This window comes from Vombatus ursinus, unplaced genomic scaffold, assembly GCF_900497805.2.
Source record: "Vombatus ursinus unplaced genomic scaffold, bare-nosed wombat genome assembly UNPS02003292.1, whole genome shotgun sequence".
Taxonomy (NCBI): Eukaryota; Metazoa; Chordata; class Mammalia; order Diprotodontia; family Vombatidae; genus Vombatus; species Vombatus ursinus.
The window spans coordinates 14,130,355-14,151,622 of NW_020943070.1; the positions used below are offsets into that span (position 1 = coordinate 14,130,355).

A 21,268-nucleotide genomic window follows, 5' to 3' on the forward strand; every position below is an offset into this window, starting at 1 on the left:
CCCTGGGAAGGACAAGCTGAATTGGCAGGATGAGGTTTATGTAACGCTCCCTGCCCAGTGGAAGCACTGAACCTAAGGGCAATTTGCTTTTGTGATTTGTTGTTATTGTTCAGTTGTATCTGATTCTTTGTGACCCCGGTGGACCATAATATCCATAGAGTTTTCTTGGCAATGATAATGTAGTGGTTTGCCATTTCCTTCTCCAGTGGGTTAAGGCAAACAGAAATTAAATGACTTGCCCAGGGTCACACAGCTAGTAAGTGCCTGAGGCTAGATTTGAACTCAGGTCTTCCCAACGCCAGGCATGGCACTCTATCTACTGCACCACCTATCCACCAAAAAAGATTTAATTCTATGTAGTTGATTAGGAGCTTAATTTTAACTTTGTCATCACACAACCACCGTATAAATGGGTTTTCAAGGACAATAATGGCTCAACATGCTCTTTCTTTGGCATGTCGGCCTCTTCGGTCAATTCACTTTCCTCAGTCATGATTATCAGTTACACACAAAGTGTGACAGTCCTAAACCAGACCTTCATTAGTCACAAAATGCTAAGTAGAACCTCCTACTTATAGTTTTTTAAGTCAAGAAGAATTATTTGGGGAGGAAATAAGGCAACTTGACAAATGTCGGCCTTTAGATGCACACTTTCTGTCAAGCATGGATCATTGAAGGCTCTGCTAACAGAAATTTAAAAAAAAAAGGTTGACAAGTTCTTCTAAAATGGAACGATTGGAGTATAGGTTCAGAAACATATTGTGTATCTGTTGTCAGAGGAGCAGCTTAGCAAAGTCAGAGAGGCTTGTCTATCAACTCAAAGACCACCCTCTAAGGTATGAAGGGGCTACATTTTGTGTCAGTGGGGGAGGAGCCCATGATGCTGAAATCTTGAATTCTAACACTAAGAGCAACAAGAGAATAGAAAGACAACATAAAGAATAAAGGCTGTAATCATTCAGAACTTCTCTGGATGTAACAGTGATAGGCAACCCATCATGGCATACTCTGAATCCAAGAATGGTTTTAGAATTTAAAGAATTTTGTACAGACATATAGTTCAAGAAACTTCCAATGAAAGTCTGTTGATGCAGATCAGTAATGATTTAGATTTAGTAATTATTACTTAGAGTCTTAGAGGGTTATCTGAAGTATAACAAGGTAAAGTGACTTGCCCAAGGTCACACAGTCAGGCTGCATTACAGACAAGATTCCAACCTGAGTCTTCTTGCCTCTGAAGCTAACTTTTTATCCACTACCCCAGAATTCATCTCAATTTTCACCTTTATTGAGAAAGACTTCCTTTGAGGCATTGGACCAATGTATCTGCCCTTTTGGTAATAGCCAGTGACAATCAGGAGGTTACGAAAAGAATGATGTCAACCACAAAATGACCACAGAAGTTGATTAGGGTATCCCCCACCACAGACCACCAAATGTCTGAATAAACATTCCTACTGCCAAGGCAATATTCAGAGTCACTCAGCTTTCCAAGTTTCTCTATTTCCCCCAAAGAAATTATGGGATGTTCACTTATTCGGAAAAAGACCACTATTGTGGCTAGAGGTTGTGTAGGAGGAAGAAAATAATTTTGAGGAAGAGAATATAGAAGAGCTATGTTGAGGTGGCAGAGACTATAGGATTATTTAAATTCTTGCTAGACATCTGTTCAACGAAGTGCATTGTGCAGCCCTGTGAGACATACTTCTTTCAGCTCTCTTGGAGTGAGTTAGTAATGAAACTTCTTGAGATGCACCATTAAGGGTTTCAGTATCTATTCTACTTTGCAGCTTCAACCCCTCTATAGCAGAGGTTTTAAAGTCTGGAATCAATGAATTCCCATGGGCTCTACAGGCAGAATTTTTTGGAGTTTGAGGTCTGTGAATTTAGAACATCTTTATTTCTACTAATCTTTGAAATTTAGTATTTCCTTTGATTGAAAACACTATCATTCTGAGAAGGGGTCCATGGGCCTCACCAAACTTCTGGTAGTCTATGGCATAAAAAAGGTTAAAAATCCATGTTCTATTGGATAGAACAGAGGAAAGTCAGGACCAAAATACGGGTTAAAGGATTATCAAAACCTAGTGAGAATGCTGAGTTTTTGAAACTAAGAGCAAGACCAGTCTGCTTAGTTGTACTTGCTAACAATCACTCAGCCTAAGCCACTATGCATTATGAATATAGTCACTTCGTAAAACAACCCAGCTAAGTTACTTTGTGAATCATGATGTGAATGAACCAATCCTTCTTTCATGTTATTCATCTCCTCATCCTCCCCCACCCACAAAGAAAACAAAAATAGCAGGGATAACTAAAAATACCACTCACCACAATAATAACTTTTGCTTCAGGGATTGGAAGGTTTTCCACTTCCAGATCTTGACCAGTCATTGCTAACAAGTTGAGAGATGGGTCATAAGCAGGTCTAGGAAATGTGGACTTAACAATTATGCCAGGGTGTCGTTTGCTTGTTTGCATATGAGAAGAGGAATGGAAGCTGGGTTGTTTATATGTTTTTTCATGGCTTGTGTCCAAGCTCTTCTCAATAGTTTGCACGTGGTGGTAGATAAATACAGGCTTCCCAGTCTTCCTCTGATGAATTGCCAAGAGGTGGTCACTATCTCCTGAAAAGCATCCTATAAGGAAAAAGGAAAGAGATAGGAGTCAGAAATCTTATTGACATAGATGGACAGACCTATCAGATAAAACATTTGCATCCTACCAAGAAGTCTCATGATTTCTAAAAAAAAAAAAAAAATTCTGGTTTTACATAATGTAAGTACATAGCCTTCTTAGCAACACAGTCTTGATTGGTTAACTTTCTATGTCCAAAATCAGTTGACGAGTCATGTTAATTCTATCTCTACAATATTTATTAAGTACACGATTTGTGTCAGAAACTGTGCAAAGTTGTTTGTCCTTAGTTTTCAAAGTGGACCAATGACATCATGGAGTGATGTCTTGACTTTTGCATGGATTGGATTTAAGTGAGGCAGAGTTGTCCAAAGTTGTCAGCCTCACTCTCTCTTCCAGAGTCATCAAAGTTCAATGGCTGGACAAAAGTCAGAATGACTGGCAATGTCCTGGGATGCAGTGGATGACCTTGGCATCTTCAATGTCTGACCAGACTCTAAGTGCTTCACAGCATCTACCTTAGCCTCCTTCATGGATGTTGGAATAAATTATTCTCATCTGCCCATTCCACCAGGAGAAGTCTTCACATGCTTGGGGTAGACATCCCTCTAACATACTGATGGCTTTGAGACCTGTTGGTTACCCTCAACCTGATTTAACCTGTCTACCAAGATGGATTTTATTGGGGTGTGGCTGCTGTGTATGCTACAGCTTCTTGGAGCTACAGGTGAGAGTTGGGTGACTGGTTGGATACCAAAGGTAAATGAGCAGCCCTATAAAGGACTCAGCAAACCCTCATACCAGAGGTACTAGCTCTCCCTTAATACATTATATCATATTACAAATATGATCTCATTTCCTCTAATATTATCTCATTACCTCTAGAATCAAATATAAACTTCTCTGGCATTCAAAACCCTTAACAAACTGACCCCAACCTACTTTTTAGGCTTATTTCTTATTATTCCCCTTAATGGCTCCTATAGGACAGTAAAACTGGACTTCTTACAGTTTCTCATACATGATAATCCAACTTGTATCTCCATGAATTTCTACTGAAACTATGCTAAGTGCTGGGCACACAAAGGGAGGCAAAAGCAGGGCCTTGCCCTCAAGGAACGCACAATCTAATGGGATAAGACAACTCCTAAAATGAAGCAAAAACAGAGAGGGAGAGCACCCTGTGACATGGAGGCATGCTGAACTCAAAGACCAGTGAATTGCACCCAGGTGGGGAATAATGAGGTGGCTGCCCCGGGTGGAGGATCTGGGAGAAGCTCTCCAATGTCCATCCCCACCCTCTCCAATCAGAAGGTACCAATCAATACCCCCTAGATATACACGCCTAGGTGGGAAATGATGAGGTGGCATTCATGGCCACCCTCCAGGATCTAGGAGGAGCTCTCCACAAATATCTCACATTTGTCTCTTTCCCTCTATTCACATAGCCACCACTCCAATTCAGGGCAACATCGCTTCTCAGAAAGATTATTGCAATAGCTCCCAATTGGTCTTCCTTCTTCCTCTCTAATTAATCTTGACACAACTGCTAAATCGATTTTCCTGAAGCACATATCTAGCCATGTCACTTCCCTGCCCAGGAAACTTTGGTAGGTCATAACTGCCCCTAGAATAAAATGCAAATTTATTTAAAGTTTTAAGTTTCCTTCTTAAAATATGAGCATTTAAAGTGCTTCGCAGTTTGGCACTGATTTTACATTATTCCCAATCATATCTTTGTTCAGGCCATACTGTCCAAATTACTGTTTCCCATCCATGACATTTGATCTCTCATCTCCATGCCATTGTATAGATCATCCCACAACTTAAAGTGTTCTCTTTTCTCACATCTGCCTTTTGGAACCCCTAACCCCAACTCCTATGACACCTAGACAATCCATTACTGCCATGCCAAGAAAATCAATCTCTTCCATTTGAATTATCTTGGCAGGATAAAGTTCCAGACACTGAGGTCCTTTCTCAAACTAAACTGCCAAGCATTCAAACTCTACTGCAGACAGTGCAATTCTGATGGGCTAGCCATGTTTTTTTTTTTTAATGCCAAAAGTATGTTTGCCTAAAAGACTATTACAGAGAACTCACACAAGGTGAGTGCTCATATGGAGGTCAGAAGGAGTGATGCAAGGATACTCTCAAGGTCTCTCTGAAGAGCTTTGAAATTGATTTGAGACATGGGAGACACTGTCACAGGACTGCCAAGCCTGGAATGCATGCATCAAAAAAAGCACTGTGCTTTATGAGCAAAATAGAATTGCAGTAGCTCAAAAGTAATCTGAGACGTGCAAATTTAAAGATATCTCCACTTCAAGTGTTCATATGGATTATTTGTGCCTGACATGTGGTAGGGCCTTCCAAGGTTGTATTGATCTAATCAGTCACAGTTAGAAACACTGTACCTTGACCCCAACATAGTCATGTCATTTTGGTCCTCTTGGAGAACAAAGGAAAACCAACCACCAGCTCAACTACCATCTCCTTCAAGAGATCTTTCCTGTTTTCACCCAGTTATCAGTGTTCCTTCCCAAATTATTTTGATTGACTTTCATTTATTTATATATTTGTATTTTCTTATTTGTATATATATTTCCCCGTGATCCAATGGACAGTTTTTAAGGGCAGGGATTATTTTGTTTTGTCTTTTTATATCCTCAGCATCTAGCACTTGTCTAGCACGCAGTAGGGACCCAATAAATGTTTGCTGAATTGAACTGAATTGAGATCAGAGACTGTCATGTATCTTTGCATCTCCTTCAACATCTAGAAAAACATATTACGACTTTAATATATGGTGTGCTGAATGAACAGTGCTGAAACCACTTTCTTTCTTTAAAACTTGTCAAATAATTCTCTTTAAATAGTTACTTTAAAGATTCTGCTTGAAGCCTCAACTTGAATAACCTTAGTGACTTTCCTCCAGGAGAGCTCATTATTTATCAAGTAAGCCCATTCCACTTCCAGACAACTCTAATTATTAGTAAATTTGTCTTTATATTAAACTGAAGTTGGCCTCTCTGCAATTCCCACACATTTTGCTGTCAGCAGGCAAGTGGGAATAAATAGAATCTATCCTTTACATGACAATTCTTCAAGTATTTGAAAATTATTGGATCTAATCCCTTTTCCCAAATCTCTCCTCTAGGCCAAACATTTACAATTTCTTCGACCAATGTTCACATGGAGAAGGAGGAAAAGAAGGAGGAGGAGGAGGAGGAGGGAGAGGAAAAAGAGGAGGAAGAAGAGGAAGAGGGGAAAAAAGAAAGAAAAAATATCAATGACCCATTTTATAAATACACAAAAAAGAAAAGAAGAAAGTTCAAAAAGGGACAGAAGAGTAAAGAAGACTTGGTATTATTGTGCTAAATCTTTTTTTTTAATTTTTAAAACATACTTAACAGAAATTTAGAGTTTCATATGTAATCCTCTTTTTTGATATTTTGCAGATTCAAATGCTCATGTTTGTTGGTGTTTATTAAGTTCATAATTTTTTTTAAAAAAAAATTGAAAACAAAAGAATTGCACACTAGAAGTTGGCATTAAAAAATCCACAAAATTTCCTATCCATATTTGCAGAGGTGGAGTACTATATATATGGTGGAGGGTTGTGAATGTTATTTATGGATATGTTGGTGAGCATTGCCTCCTCTTTTTTTATTCTTTGTTATATGTCACAGCTCTCTGGGGAGGGAAGACAAGAGAGAAAAGGAGAGGGGAGAGGGATATATTAGGAAATGAAAGTGATGTTAGCCATGATATCAACATTATTTTATTTTAAATCATATTTCATTTTTCCCAATTACATGTCAAGGCAATTTTTAGCAGTCATTTTTACAAGATTTTGAGTTCCAAAATTTTCTCCCTCCCTCCCCTCCCTTCTTCTAAAAATGGTAGGCAATTTGATATAGGTTATACATATGCTATCATGTACAACATATTTCCACATTAGTCACAGTTGTGAAGGAAAAAAAAACAAATCAAAAAGATAAAAAAATGGAAAAGAAGGAAGTAAGTGAAAATCTATGCTTCAATTTGCATTCAAAGTCCATCAGGTCTCTTTCTGGGTGTGGATAGCATTTTCCTTCATTGGTCCTTTGTACTTGTCTTGGATCATTGTGTTGCTGAGAAGAGCTGAGTCATTTACAGTTGATCATCACAACAATGTTGCTGATACTGTGTGCAATGTTTTCCTGGTTCTGCTCTTTTCACTTTGCATCAGTTTGCACAAGTCTCTCCAGGTTTTTCTGAAATCTGCCGATTCATCACTTCTTATTGCACAATAGTATTCCATTACATTCATATACCACAGCTGGTTCAGCCATTAACAAAAAGCTTCCCCATGATTTGCAATAGTTTGCCACCACAAAAAGGGCTGCTATAAATATTTTTGCACATGTAGGTCCTTTTCTCTTTTTATGATATCTTTCGGGATACAGACATAGTAGTGGTATTTCTGGATCAAAGGGTATGCACAGTTTGGTTGCCCTTTGAGCATAGTTCCAAATTGCTCTCCAGAATGGTTGGATCAGTTCACAACTCCACCAACAATGCATTAATGTCCCAATTTTCCCACATCTTACTCAGCATTTATCATTTTCCTTTTCTTTCATATTAGCCAATCTGACAGGTGTGAGGTGGTACCTCAGAGCTGTCTTAATTTGCATATCTCTAATCAAAAGTGATTTAGAGCACTTCTTTCCATGCCTGCAGATAGCTCTTGTTTCTTCATCTGAAAACTGCCTGTTCATATTCTTTTACCATTTGTCAATTGGGGAATGGCTTGTATTATAAATTTGACTCAGTTCTCTATATATTTAAGAAATATATAGACACTTACACACTTGCTGTAAAGATTTTTCCCCAGCTTTCTTCTTTCCTTCTAATCTTGGTTGCATTGGTTTTATTTGTACAAAAAGCTTTTAGTTTTAATATAATCAAAATTATCTATTTTACATTTCATTATGTTCTCTATCTTGTTTCATCATGAATTCTACCATTCCCCATAGACCTAACAGGTGGACTATTCCTTGCTTTTAAAATTTGCTTGTGGTGTAACCCTTTATGTCTAAATCATGCACCTATTTTGACCTTATCTTAATATACAATATGAGATGTTGGTCTATACCTACTTTGTATCTTATTGTTTTCTAGTTTTCCCAACAGTTTTTGTGAAATAGTGAGTTCTTACCAAAAATGTGGAGTCTTCAGGTTTATCAAACACTGGGTTACTATGGCCATTGACTACTGTACCTACTCTATTCTACTGATCCACTACTCTATTTCTTAGCCAGTATCAGATAGTTATGATGATTACTGCTTTATGATATAGTTTGAGATCTGGTATTTCTAGGTCACCTTCCTTTGTAGTTTTCTTTAATTAATTCCCTTGATATTTGCAACCTTTTGAACTTCCAGATGAATTTTGGTTTTTTTTTTAGCTCTATCAAATAATTTTTAGTAGTTTGTTTAGGGAAAATTGTTATTTTTATTATATTGGCTCGGCCTACCCATGAGTAATTGATATTTTTCCAATTGTTGAGATATGACTTTTTTGTAATTGTGCTCATATGGTTCTGGGATTTGTCTTGGAAGGTTGACACCAAAGTATTTTATATTGTTTACAGTTATTTTAAATGGAATTTCTCTTTCTGTCTCTTGCTGCTGGGCTTTGTTGGACACAGAAAGAAATGCTAATGATTTATGTGGGTATATCTTATATCTTGAAACTTTACTAAAGTTATTCAATATTTCAAGAAGGGGTTTTCTAAGTATACCATTATATCATCTGCAAAGTGATAGTTGTGTTTCCTCATTGCCTATTCTAATTCCTTCTATTTCTTTTTCTTCTCTTATTGCTATAGCTAACATTTCTAGTGCCAAATTAAATAATAGTGGTAATAATGGGCATACTTGCTTCTCCTCTGATCTTATTAGGAAGGCTTCTAGTTTTTCCCCATCACAGATAATGCTTGTTGATGGTTTTAGAGAGATACTGCTTATCATTTTAAGGAAAGCTTCACTTATTCCTGTTTTCCAGTATTTTTTAAAATAGAAATGGGTGCTATATTTTTCCCAAAGCTTGTTCAGCATCTATTGAGATAATCACATGATTTTTGTTGTTTCATTGTTGATAGTTTTCCTAATATCGAACCAACCTTGCATTCCTGGTATAAATCCCACTTGGTCATAGGGTATAATCTTTGTGATATATTGCTGTAATCACCTTGCTAGTATTTTCTTCAAAAATTTTGCATCAACATTCACCAGGGATATTAGTGAATGATTTTCTTTCTCTGTTTTACCTCTTCCTGGCTTAGGTATCAGCACCATATTTGGAGTTTGGTAGGACTCCTTCTTCACCTATTTTTCCAAATAGTTTATATAGTATTGGAATTAATTGTTTTTTGAATATTTGGTAAAATTGTCTTGTAAACCCATCTGGCCCTGGGGATTTTTTCTTAGCAAGTTCATTAATGACTTGTTCAATTTCTTTTTTCTAAGATGGGGTTATTTAGGCATTCTATTTCCTGATTTGTTAATCTGGGTAATTTATATATTCATAAATATTCACTTATTTCACTCAAACTGTCAGATTTATTCACATATAATTAAGCAAAATATTTCCTAATGATTGTTTTAATTTTTTCTTCATTGGTAGTGATTTCACTCTTTTAATTTTTGATACTGGATGTTTGGTTTTCTTCTTTCTTTTTTAATCAAATTAACCAATGGTTTATCTATCTTATTGGCTTTTTTCATAAAACAACTCCTAGATTTATTTATTGGCTCAAGAGTTTGTTTTTTTTTTAACTTTCATCTTATTAATCTCACCTTTAATTTTCAGGATTTCCAATTTGGTGCTCAATTGAGGATTTTTAATTTATTATTTTTCTAGTTTTGTTTTTTTGATTTATGCACAATTCATTGATCTGTTCTTTTCCTATTTTGTTGATGTAAAAATTTAAAGAAATAAAATTTCCCTTAAGTACTGCTTTGGCCACTTCCCATAAATTTTGGCATGTTGTCTCATTGTTGTCATTCTCTTTAATGAAATTATTGATCACTTCTTTGATTTGTTCTTTGACCCACTTATTCTTTAGGATTAGATTTAGTTTCCAATTAATTTTAAATCTATCTTTCCACTACCCTTTGTTGAATGTAATTTTTATTGCATTATGATCTGAAAAGAGTACAGTTAATATTTCTCCCTTTTGACATTTGATTTTGAGATTTTATGCCCTACTACATGGTCAACTTTTGTGGAGGTACCATGTGCTACTGAGAAAAGGGTATATTCCTTTGTATTCCCATTCAGTTTTCTTCAAAGGTTTATCATATCTAACTTTTCTAATATTCTACTTACCTCCTTTATTTCTTTCTCATTTATTTTTTGGTTGAATTTATCAAGTTCTGAGAAAGGGCAGCTGAGATCCCTCACTAGTGTAGTTTTGCTGTCTATTTCTTCCTGTAACTCACTTAACTTCTCCTTTAAGAATATGGGTGCTATACCACTTGGTGCATATATATTTAGTATTGATATTGCTTCATTGTTTATGGTGCCTTTTAGCTAGATGTATTTTCCTTCCTTATCTCTTTAAATTATATCTATTTTTGCTTTTACTTTGTCTGAGATCAGGATTGCTAGCCCTACTTTTTTTTTTACTTCATCTGAAACATAATAAATTCTGCCTCAGCCCCTTACCTTTACTCTGTGTGTGCATCTCTGCTTCAAATGTGTTTCTTGTAAACAACATATTGTAGGATTCTGATTTTTTTATCTACTGTGCTATCCACTTCTGTTTTATGGGAGAGTTAATACTGTTCACATTCACAGTTATGATTACTGTGTATTTCCCTCCATCCAATTTTTCCTCCTGTTTGTCCCATCCTTTCACCTTTTACCTCCTCACCAGTGTTTTGCTTCTAACACTTCCCCCAATCTGCCCTCTTTCTATTAGTCCCATCCCTGACCCTTTACTTAATCTCCTCCCCTCCTACTTCCCTGTCAGGTAAGATTAGATTTCTATATTCAATTGATTGTGTATATCATTCCCTCTTTGGGCCAATACTGATGAGTGTATGATGCAAGTGATGCCCATCACCCACCCTCCCATCTTCCCCTCCACTGTGATAGGTCTTTCACTCCTCTTCATGTGAAATAACTTACCCTATTCTACCTCTCCCTTCCTTCTGCACCCAATGTACTCCTCTTTCTCATCCCTTAATTATTTTTATTTCATTCCTTCAAATTCACCTTATACCTTTTGTCTTTGTATACTCCTTCTAGCTGTACTGTTAGTGATACAATTTTTAAAAATTACAAGTATCATCTTCCTGTAAAGGGATGTAAACAGTTTGACTCTATTGAATGTCTTGTGTTTGCCTTTCCCTTTTTACTTGTTTATGCTTCTCTTGGGTCTTGATATTGGAGATCAAATTTTTGGTTTAAATCTGGTCTTCTCCTTATGAAAGCTTAAAATCCTTCTATCTCATTGAATGGCCATCCCCTGCCTCCACTTGATGTATTATGCTTAATTTTACCAGATAACTGATTCTTGGTAGTAGTCCTAGCTCTTTTGCCTTCTGATTTTTTAATGTTGCTGCTGCTAAGTCCTGTGTAATCCGAATTGTGGCTCCATGATATTTGAATTGTTTCTTTCTGGAGTATTTTTCCTTGACCTGATAGTTCTGACTTTTGGCTATAATGTTCCTTGGAGTTCCTGTTTTGGGATCTCTTTCCTGAGGTGATCAGTGGATTCTTTCAATGCCTATTTTGCCCTCTGGTTCCAGGACATCAGGGCAGTTTTCCTTGATAATTTCTTGAAAGATGCTGTCCAAGTCCTCCTTTTGATTGTGGCTTTCAGGTAGGGCAATGATTCTGACATCGTCTATCTTGGATCTAATTTCCAGGCCAATTGATTTTTCTTATGAGGTATTTCACATTTTCTTCTATTTTTTCATTCTTTTGAATTTGTTTGATTGATTCTTGATGTCTCATAGAATCATTAACTTCTATTTGCCCAATCCTAACTTTTAAAGAGTTGTTTTCCTCAATTAGTTTTTGTACTTTCTTTTCCATTTGGCCAATTCTACTTTTTAAGCAGTTGTTTTCTTTTTCCAAGCTATTGATTCTTTTTTCATAATTCTCTTGCATCATTCTCATTTTTCCCCAACTTTTCTTTTACATCTTTTATATAATTTTTAAGCTCCTTTTTGAGCTCTTCCATGAATTCTTTCTGGACTTGAGACCACTTCTCATTTTTCTTTGGGGTTTTGCCAATAGGTTACATTGTTGTCTTTTCTGAGTTTGTGTCTTGATCTTCCCTGTCACCATAATAACTTTCTATTGTCAGATTCTCTGTTGTTGTTGTTGTTGTTGTTTTTTACTAATTTTTTTGGCCTTTTTCCTATCTTTGAAATTTGAGCTCTGCTCCCAGGGTAGAAGGAGCATTGTCTCAGGCATCTTGTGCCAGGGGCTGCAGGCTCTAGCTGTTTACCTGGTGCTGCACTGATGTTGCCTTGAATCCCACAGGGGACCTTCATGTCTGGTGCTGCACTGAGGGGGTAGGGTAGGGGGTGACTGGTGCTGCTGGAGGCTGCAGATATCTGGCAGCTTATCTAATGCTGAGCTAGGAGCCCACTCGGATGTCAGGACCCATTGGCATTTGTGTGCTCCACTGCACTGAGGTTCAAGATCTTCCACTGGTTTGTTGAGGTCAGGCTTGCTACTGGCTTGCTGGCCCATCTTCCAAGTTTCTTGGGCTAAAAGGTTGTTTTGCCTGTCTTTTTGCTAGTTCTGCTGTTCCAAGATTTGTTTGAGGGTGCCATTTTATGGTTGTTTGGAGGTGAATATGGGAGAATTACAGTAATTTACTGTTTGCTCCACTATCTTGGTTCCCAGAAGTCATCAATATAATTTTAAACAACAACAGCAACAAAAAGATATAAGCAGAAACGGAGGTGGACCAGTCATAGAAGAAGAATGAAGGATTAGCAAAGACATTATTATACGATTATAAAATAGACAGTGGAAAACAAAAAAAAATCTAGTCAGTGAATTTTTTTTCTCTCTATGCAATACTAAGTGGTTCACATACCTTTTTAAAAAATAATACAATTTGGTATCTTTGTATGTCATCTTGAATTCCTAATATATTCCTCTCCCCTCTCTGACCTAGATAGCCATCCCTTATAACAAAGAATTTTAAAAGGAAGTGAAAATAAAAGAATAAAACAGTTTAACAAAACTAACCAATATGTCAATCAACTCCAGCACTATATATTGTTTTTCATATCCTTAATCTTCCCCACCCCAACCCCCACCCATTTCGACAAAAGAGGGAGAGAAGTGTATGTTCATCTCTCTTCTTTGGGGTGAAGATTGATCAATTTTATTATATGGCATTTATTTTCAATCAATTGATAAACATTTATTAAGAATTATTATGTGCCAGGCATGGTGCTAAGCACTGAGGATATAAAGAAAAAGGGAAAACAGTCCGTAACCTAAAGGTGCTTACATTCTATTGTGGATACAATGTGTATACGTCATTATATACAAGATAAATACAGAATTGATGGAAATCAATCTTAAAAGGAATAACAGTTTGTTCTATTTTGTTACAGTTGTTACTGTTTTTTCCATTTATATGATCATGATTATGTTGTATGTTATCTTCCTGGTTCTTTTTTCACTTTGTATCAGTTTACATGTCTTCCATGAAGACTTCATACTGATCATTGCTCACAATACCTTAATATTCCATTACATTAACCTACAATTTACTTAACCATCCCTTGTTCAATAGGCATTTATTTGGTGTCCAGTTCTTTTCTACTATAAAATCTGCTGCCATAAATATTTTGGTGATTATTGGACCTCTTTACTTCAATGACCTCAGAGCGTGTATCTAGGAGTGAGTTATCTCATTCGAATATTATGTATATTTTAGTCACTTTCTTAGCTTAGTTTCAAATTCTTTTCCAGAATGTTTGGACAAATACACATTTCTGTCAACAACTTATTAATGTTCCTATTTTAACATAATCCCTTCAACACTGACTATTTGTATCTTTTGTCATCCTTGAAAATTTTCTGAGTGTGAAGTGAAACTTCAGAGTTGCTTTGATTTGTATTTCTCTTAATAATTATGTTCTTTGGTTTATCAAATTCATTTGCTTATGTATATCTTTATATATTCTTTTCTACTTACCTACTTTTCTTTTAAAACCAATACTAAGTAGTTTTTAATAATCACATTTTATAGAGCAGTTTGAGTTATAGAAATGTTATTCCTTTTTAATTCCTACCTTCCCCCTCCATTATTTCCCTTAAGAGTCTAGATTTTTGCTTCTCCAAATGAATGATATTATTTTTATTTGTTCTATAAAGTATCCCTTTGGTGGCTTGATTCACATATTCTATAAATTAATTTAGGTAACATCAATTTTTATTTTACTGTTGTAGCCCTGTCATGAACAATCAATATACCTCCAGTTATTGAAATTATTCTCTGTTCTGTGGTAGATTGATTCTCAGATATTTTATGCATTTTTCACTTGTTTTGAATAGAACTTTCCTTTCAATTATACCCTCCTGGATTTTTCTATTGCTATAAAGAAATACTTTTGTGCACTTGTTTTGTAACCTGCTACTTAATTGAAATTATTAGTCATCTCATTTATTTTCTTTACTGACTCTCAAATGTTCTCCATGTAAAATAGCTGTCATGTCATCAGAAAACAGGAATATTTTTGGCTGCTCTTTACTTATGTATATGCCTAAAATTTCATTCTCTTATCATATTACTATTATTTGCACTTCTAGAACCATGTCAAAAAAACAGCAAGGAAAGGGGGGAACTCTTACTTTATTTCCCTATTTATTAGGAAAGTCCTAGGCTATTCCCATTTTGCATAATGGTAGCTTTTGATTTGAGACACATGTTTTTATCATATAAAAGATCCTTCAATGATTGTATTTAGTAGAATTTTTAAGCATAAATTAATATCCTACTTGGTTAAAGCTTTTAAAAAATTAATTTATGTAATAAATGGCTAAGACATTTTTAATTTAATATGATTGATTATTTTTTCTTAATGTCAAACTGTTCTCATATCACTGGTATAAATCCAACTTGATAATAAGGAATAATTATATATATATGTATATGTATACATATATGTATATATAATTACATATATGTATACATACCATACATATATAATTATATATGTATATGTATACATATGTGTACATATATAATTATACATATGTATATGTATACCTATCTCATAATTATATATATGTATACATATCTCACATATCATGAGATATATATGTATATGTATACATATCTCATATATATGTATACGTATACATATCTCTCCCCCTTCTCTTAACCCCTTCCCCTTCTATTTTCCTGTAGGGCAGGATAGATTCTATACCCCTTTGCTTGTATATCTAATTTCCCAGTTGCATGTAAAAACAATTTTTTTAACATTTGTTTTTTTAAAACTTTAGGTTCATAAGTCATTTATTCTTAAGCCACTTGGGAATGCATTTCCATTCTCTTTTGAGAATTCAAAGAATCCTCTGCTTCATTTGATTTTGATTCATTTTCCTTTGTCTTGCAGTATTTATTTTGGGATGTTTGGATTCATATAGATGTTTGGAGGCCGTCTTCCCTTCTGTTATTAACATCTTTCTTGTTTGATTCATATGCTTTCACTCAAGATTTTTAATTGAGTTTTCTTACTTCTGAGATCTTTGGCAACTTCATTTTTCTTCCTTGGTTTACCTTGTCACTCACTTTTTGGCTCCTTCCCCTTTGATAGTGGTTTCCCCTAGAAATGCACCTCTGAGTTATCTTAGCCTTCTCCCACATTGGGGAATTCATATCTTCTGGCCTCAGTTTCAACCCAAGTGGCTTCTTTTGGGACAAGACTGACCTCAGCTGAATCCCAGTCCCTTTTTATCCCAGCCTGGAAGAGCCCCACATATATGCTATTGCCCTACCCAAGTTTCCTCTGTTCTTTAATTCTATGAATAAATGCTGCTGTAATGTAACACTGATGGCCCAGGCAGAACACAGAGCACAATCTTCCCATACCTCCACTTCTTTCACATGGAGGGGTGGGGGTGGGGTGGGAAGAGAGCAAGGGAGGGTAAGGTTGATATCCATGGCTTATTGCACCAAATGGTAAGGTGATAGCAGGGGCAAGAGAGTGTGCTGGAAGAGACTGAAACAGAAACAAAGGAATTGCTGAGAGGATCCCAGAGCAGAATGCCAGTGCTGCCCTTCCTCAGTTTGGGGCCAGTGGGAGAGCAGGTGCTGAGTGAGTCCTAGTGAAGAGGGATCAGCCTTCTGTGCTGTTCATTCTTCTGGTTGTTATCTCATTAAAGTCCTTATTTTCTTAACCTATAGAGAAAGCTTCAATTGCTTTTCCTTTTACACCATATTTATTTTTGTAAGTTTTGACAAGTCGTGAAGATCAGAGAAAATGTCAGATTTTTGTTTTGAAAGTTGTCTTGTCTTGCATTCCTTTTACTTGAACCATTTGATTTTTCTTATCTGTATACTAGTTTTCACTGAGCTTGCTCTTCAGCATTTCTCTGTTATATCTGTATATTAATATTTATTATTTTGTAGTGCCAAAGTGAGCTGTTACATAAGTGGAATGCCATTGTTGTTACAGTTTTTAATCTTTATAATCTCTTGCTGCTACTCACTAAATATCATCCTCACCCCCAAACCCCATTTTGGCAATCTGGTTTTTTTGTTAGGTCAATTAGTTTATGGTTATTTGGTGATTTGGTTAAACATTTGCATTACAAAGTTATAACATACATTCAGAAATTACCAATGTTGATATTCGAAAATGATTACTGATATTTGGAGTATGCCTTATATGTGGAAATCAGGGTTGGGGAACTGTAGAACTTTATTGGAATTGTCTTTGTTGGAAGGAGGTTAGGAAAATCCACTGAGAAAATCTGTGAATTATAAAATTCCTATAACCATGTAAAAATATCTGAAAAAAATTCATATAGGTAGTAGTACCTAGAAATTGCCTTATAATCTTCTATCAAAAGAGGGACAGTCTTGGGGAAATGCTGCAACATTAATGAATGAAAGTAGTGGCATAGTCACTTAGGGGCAAACTTGGAATTACACTTGGACTTTTTACCTGTACAAGAAACTAAGACAAGATTCTTGCCATCCAGGTCAGATTATTCATTTGTGAATGTTGTTAATTCCATATTTACTATGCCAAAGATGAAAACTCTACCCAAGCCTAGACATGGGTAGTTCCCCTCAATCAGATAGCAATATGACATCTATAAGAAATTCCAAAGCTAAGACCACTACAGTGGGAATAGATGGATGCTTGCCTAGTATATCAGGCAAGGACGGTATCACGTGAGTTGCACAGAGGAACACCATCTGTGAACAGGTCCAGGACAACATACTATGGTATAGATCACAAAAACAGGACCAACATAATGATTTTCTCAGCAGTGATCTTTCACTCTTATGAGGAAAATGGTAGAGATCTAGACTAGGTATGCAATTGAGCTTCAAAATGTCCCTCACCCAGCAGAAACAGATAATGTGAATTGTTTCTTTAAAAGTATGAAATGTCATGCATCTCAAGATCTATAGGATCTACAGTACAGCAACCCTGGACTCATGTTTCTTAAATATTTGAAAGATTTTGAGTTATTTTATGGCTCCAATATTGGAGCTCATGGAGTTTTCAGAGTATCACACTATCATTCAGTGTAAATAGGAGTTAGCATCTCAATTTTTGGCATAGGTAGACTGGTAGCTAGTAACAGCACAGAAGGGAATGGTTCCTCCTGAAAAAGAAGATATGAACAGATTGATCCAAGGTGCCAAAGGCCTTTTAGTCTAGAATGATCAAGTGATTTTCAAAAACAGTCAGGTAGTGAGTGACAGAATCAGGATTTGAACCTAGGACTTCTGTCTTGGAAGCCTCTGTTCTTCACAATATAGCACCCTCAGTAACTATTAGAAGATGGTAGTGTGCTAGGACCTGGAGGATCCCAGATCCCTCACAAATACTTTGCTAAATCTTTTAAAATGTGACAGAGGGAGCCTTGGTAAAGAAAACAAGGAGAAAAATCTATAAGCTAGTTCATTCTGTCATCAAATCCAGGCCTGTACAAAAAGTCTTCAAGAAAACTGAGAAAGCTCTGAAGAGGGGAAGACAAAGAATTCATTGTGTAGCACCTTACACAATAGGCACTTAACACCTCAATGTACATAAAGTTGTCAAATTACTTTCTTCCCAAAGAGGGCAGCATGGGAGCATTGAGTGTTGTGAAATGAACATATATAATTGAGGAGAGGGGTAGGCAGGGCTGTGCACTGAAAGGAAGTAAAAAAGGTCTAAAGAAGGAAAGGTTTCCAAAGGCAAATCTTGCCAATGTCACAATTTTGTTGACGTCTAGCCCTGTTAGGAAATATGAAAACTCTTTCACAGTATATCCAATTAGTAGTAACTCAAGGACACTAATATGTGTAGATCACTCTATCATCAGTCAGTCAATCAACAAGTATTTCTTGAGCCAGTTATCGTTCAGTTTTGTCCCAACTCTTAAAGAACCTAGTTGGCGTTTTCTTGGCAAAGTTACTGGAGTGGTTTACCATTTCCTTCTCCAGCTCATTTTAGAGATAAGAAACTGAGACAAACAGGGTTAAGTGACTTGTCCATGGTCACAGAGCTATAGTAAGTGTCTGAGATCAGATCTGAACTCAGGAAGATGAGTCTTTCTGATTCCAAGCCTTGTTCTCTATCCACTATGCCACCTAGCCGCTCACTATATGCCAGCCACTGTGCTAAATTCTAGGAATACAAAAAAAGGTGAAAAACAGCTTCTACTCTCAAGCTCTTGGTCTAATGGAGGGGACAACAAGCAAACAAGTGTGTCTAAACAAGTTATAGAAAGAATAAATGGCAGAGAATCAATAGAGACAATGCACCAGCATTAAGGGAGAGCAGGAAAGGGTTTTCATGAAAGGTGAAACTGGGACTTGAAAGAACTAGGGAAAGCCAAGAGGGAAAAAAAAGGAGGAGGGAGAGAATTCTAAGCATGAGGCACAGCTGGTGAAAATGTCCAGAATAGGGGGATGGTGCATCTTATGCAAGGAACAGCATCAAAAGCAAAATGTGGGTGGAGAGAGCATATGCATTTGTGGGGACCATGAAACAACTCAATTGGGAATTGATTACAGATTTGATCATAATGGAAGAAACATTGTACTGAGAGAGGAGAAGTATATTGAGTTGCTGTGAGGGCAGATCATATTATGATTTATTATTTCAAAAGCAATGTACATAATTCCTGGCTTTGCCAGGCAGAGTGGCCTTGTACAGTCACTCTCAGAATGAACCTTGGAGTGTGAATACTTTAAATCAATTTCAGTGCTTATGAAATGAAGAAAAGGACAAACCAATTCTTGAAGAGACAGAAGTGTACAATCACAAAGAAGGTGGTTCGCACCCCTTGTCTTTCTGTCAAAAGGGAATCATATTGCTTCAAGCATCATAGTCACTTTCTGCCTTAGATATGGGATTTAAAATTACGCTATCTCTTCTTTCTCTTCTCATCTTCCAAATGGGCAAATAAAAACTTTTTCTTAAAAAAATACCATTTCTTTTTACATCAAAGATATTTTTACATATGACTTGTCCCATCATGTAAGCCCTCCTGGTTGCTTTCCTTGGAAGAAAAACAAATAACAATTAAGCAAAACCCAACCAATGTAGAAACTGGATCTGACAGAACATATAACCATTCTATACCCATCCTCCTTCACTTCTCTAATGAAAGGAGGGCAGCATTTCCTCATTTCTTTTCTGGGATCCAGGTTGGTTATAAGAGGAGAAAGTGAGGCTGGTGACTTTGCCCAGCCCTCCCTCACTCAAATAAAAGTCAATTGCAAGTCATGTCATTATCTCCCTGATGTCATGGGCCTCTTTGAGAATGAAGGACAAACCACACACAAGAGTTACTCGAGCAATTTTTGGCTTTGTTCTAGTTAGTGTTCTTTTCATTTCAATTATTGCAGACATTGTATATGCTGTTCTCCCAATTCTGTCTACTTCATTCAGTGTGAGAAGGCAACATAGTATATTGGAGAGAGCACGGGAGGGAAATCAAGGACACTCAAAATAAATCAATTAAACTCGGTTCTGGAAAACTGAAGAATTTTTGTAGCACTCATTGAAATAACTGGCAACAATACAGCAGAGTTTGCTAAAAGTTTTTTTATCCCCACCTCCATGCCCAGGCAGGAGGGAGAAACTTTCTCAGGAGATTCAAGAAGAAATAGTCAAAACAAATGGAAGTTTTCAAATCCAACTGCTATATATACATCAATTTTTAAAAAAAAAATAGAAACAAAAGTTATGCTTACCTTCCCTCCCCCCCAACTTTTTATTCTTTGTTTAAAAGAAAGTTTTGATGGGAAGGAGAAGAAAGAGAGAGAAAGAGAGAGAGACAGAGAGACAGAGAGACAGAGAGAGACAGAGACAGAGAGAGATTCAGAAATTAAGGCTATAAAAACAAAAGAAATTACTAAAGTCCAAAATAAAAATCATCAGTTGTATTAGCATATGGCAAAAAAAAAACTCCAACTGACTGTGCAACAATTATTTAATGATAGTCACAAAGGAGGTAAAAAATATTTGTATTGGCACTTGTTGAATTTTGATATAAGAATGGTCTGTCACTGTCCTACTGTCAGTTGGTGAGGCTGATGACATAGATAAATTATGTCATTGCCTTGCATACTGCTTTTGAAAATGAAAAACACAAACTTGAAGTTAAATGATCTTTGATTTTAGAATTAAAAGTCCTATAATATCTGTTATGTTTCTTAATACCATTCATTTAGGTAGCTACAGTGTAATAAGTAGATTTCCATAAAGCCTGAAACTTAAGAAATTGAAATTTGAGAATGATAATAGATAATAGTTTGATCTTTACAACAATACAATTGAAATTTAATTGTTTTCATTTTGATGCTTTTAAAAATGAAACAATATTTCCCTGTAATGGAGAAATACATAACTGATTTGATGAGAAAATCCATTTAAGCTACTGAAATTACTAACAGCAAAGACATAGGAGATAATCTAACTAGGGAATTTGGTAAAAAACCATAAAACTCTGACCCATAAAACTCATCATTAGAATCTACACATTGGAATATTGACCCTGAAGAAAGACTACTATACTTGCTTTATACACATGTTATTTTTGGTCATGGTATGATACCTGAGATATTGAAACATTTTGAAAGTATGCATATGGAATATAGTTAAGACAGGATTTTTTGAAAATATGATGCCTATATGAGGGAAAACTGATTTTTTTCAAAAATGATGCATGTGATGATAAAAGAATTGTTTGCATTTTATGTGTATTCTTATAGAATCGCTGAGGGCAAAAAGCCTGATTTAATAAGATAAATATTGGTATTACTTGCAGCTCCTGATATAATCGAAATGATTTTTAGCAAATCATCTGTAAATCAGCTTCAAGTGGTTCCACTAGCAGATATTATGGCAGTAAGAAAAATTT

The 21,268-nt window shown here is 36.0% G+C and overlaps 1 protein-coding gene across 1 annotated transcript in view; it reads right to left on the reverse strand.

Moving 5' to 3' along the window:
- The window catches only part of PTPRR (protein tyrosine phosphatase, receptor type R), a 352,189-nt gene that overhangs the window by 310,661 nt on the left and 20,260 nt on the right, over positions 1-21,268 (reverse strand). Inside the window, exon 2 of the mRNA XM_027873737.1 lies at positions 2,332-2,639. Coding sequence (XP_027729538.1) covers positions 2,332-2,639 — 308 coding nt within the window. The remainder of the gene's footprint in view (positions 1-2,331; positions 2,640-21,268) is intronic.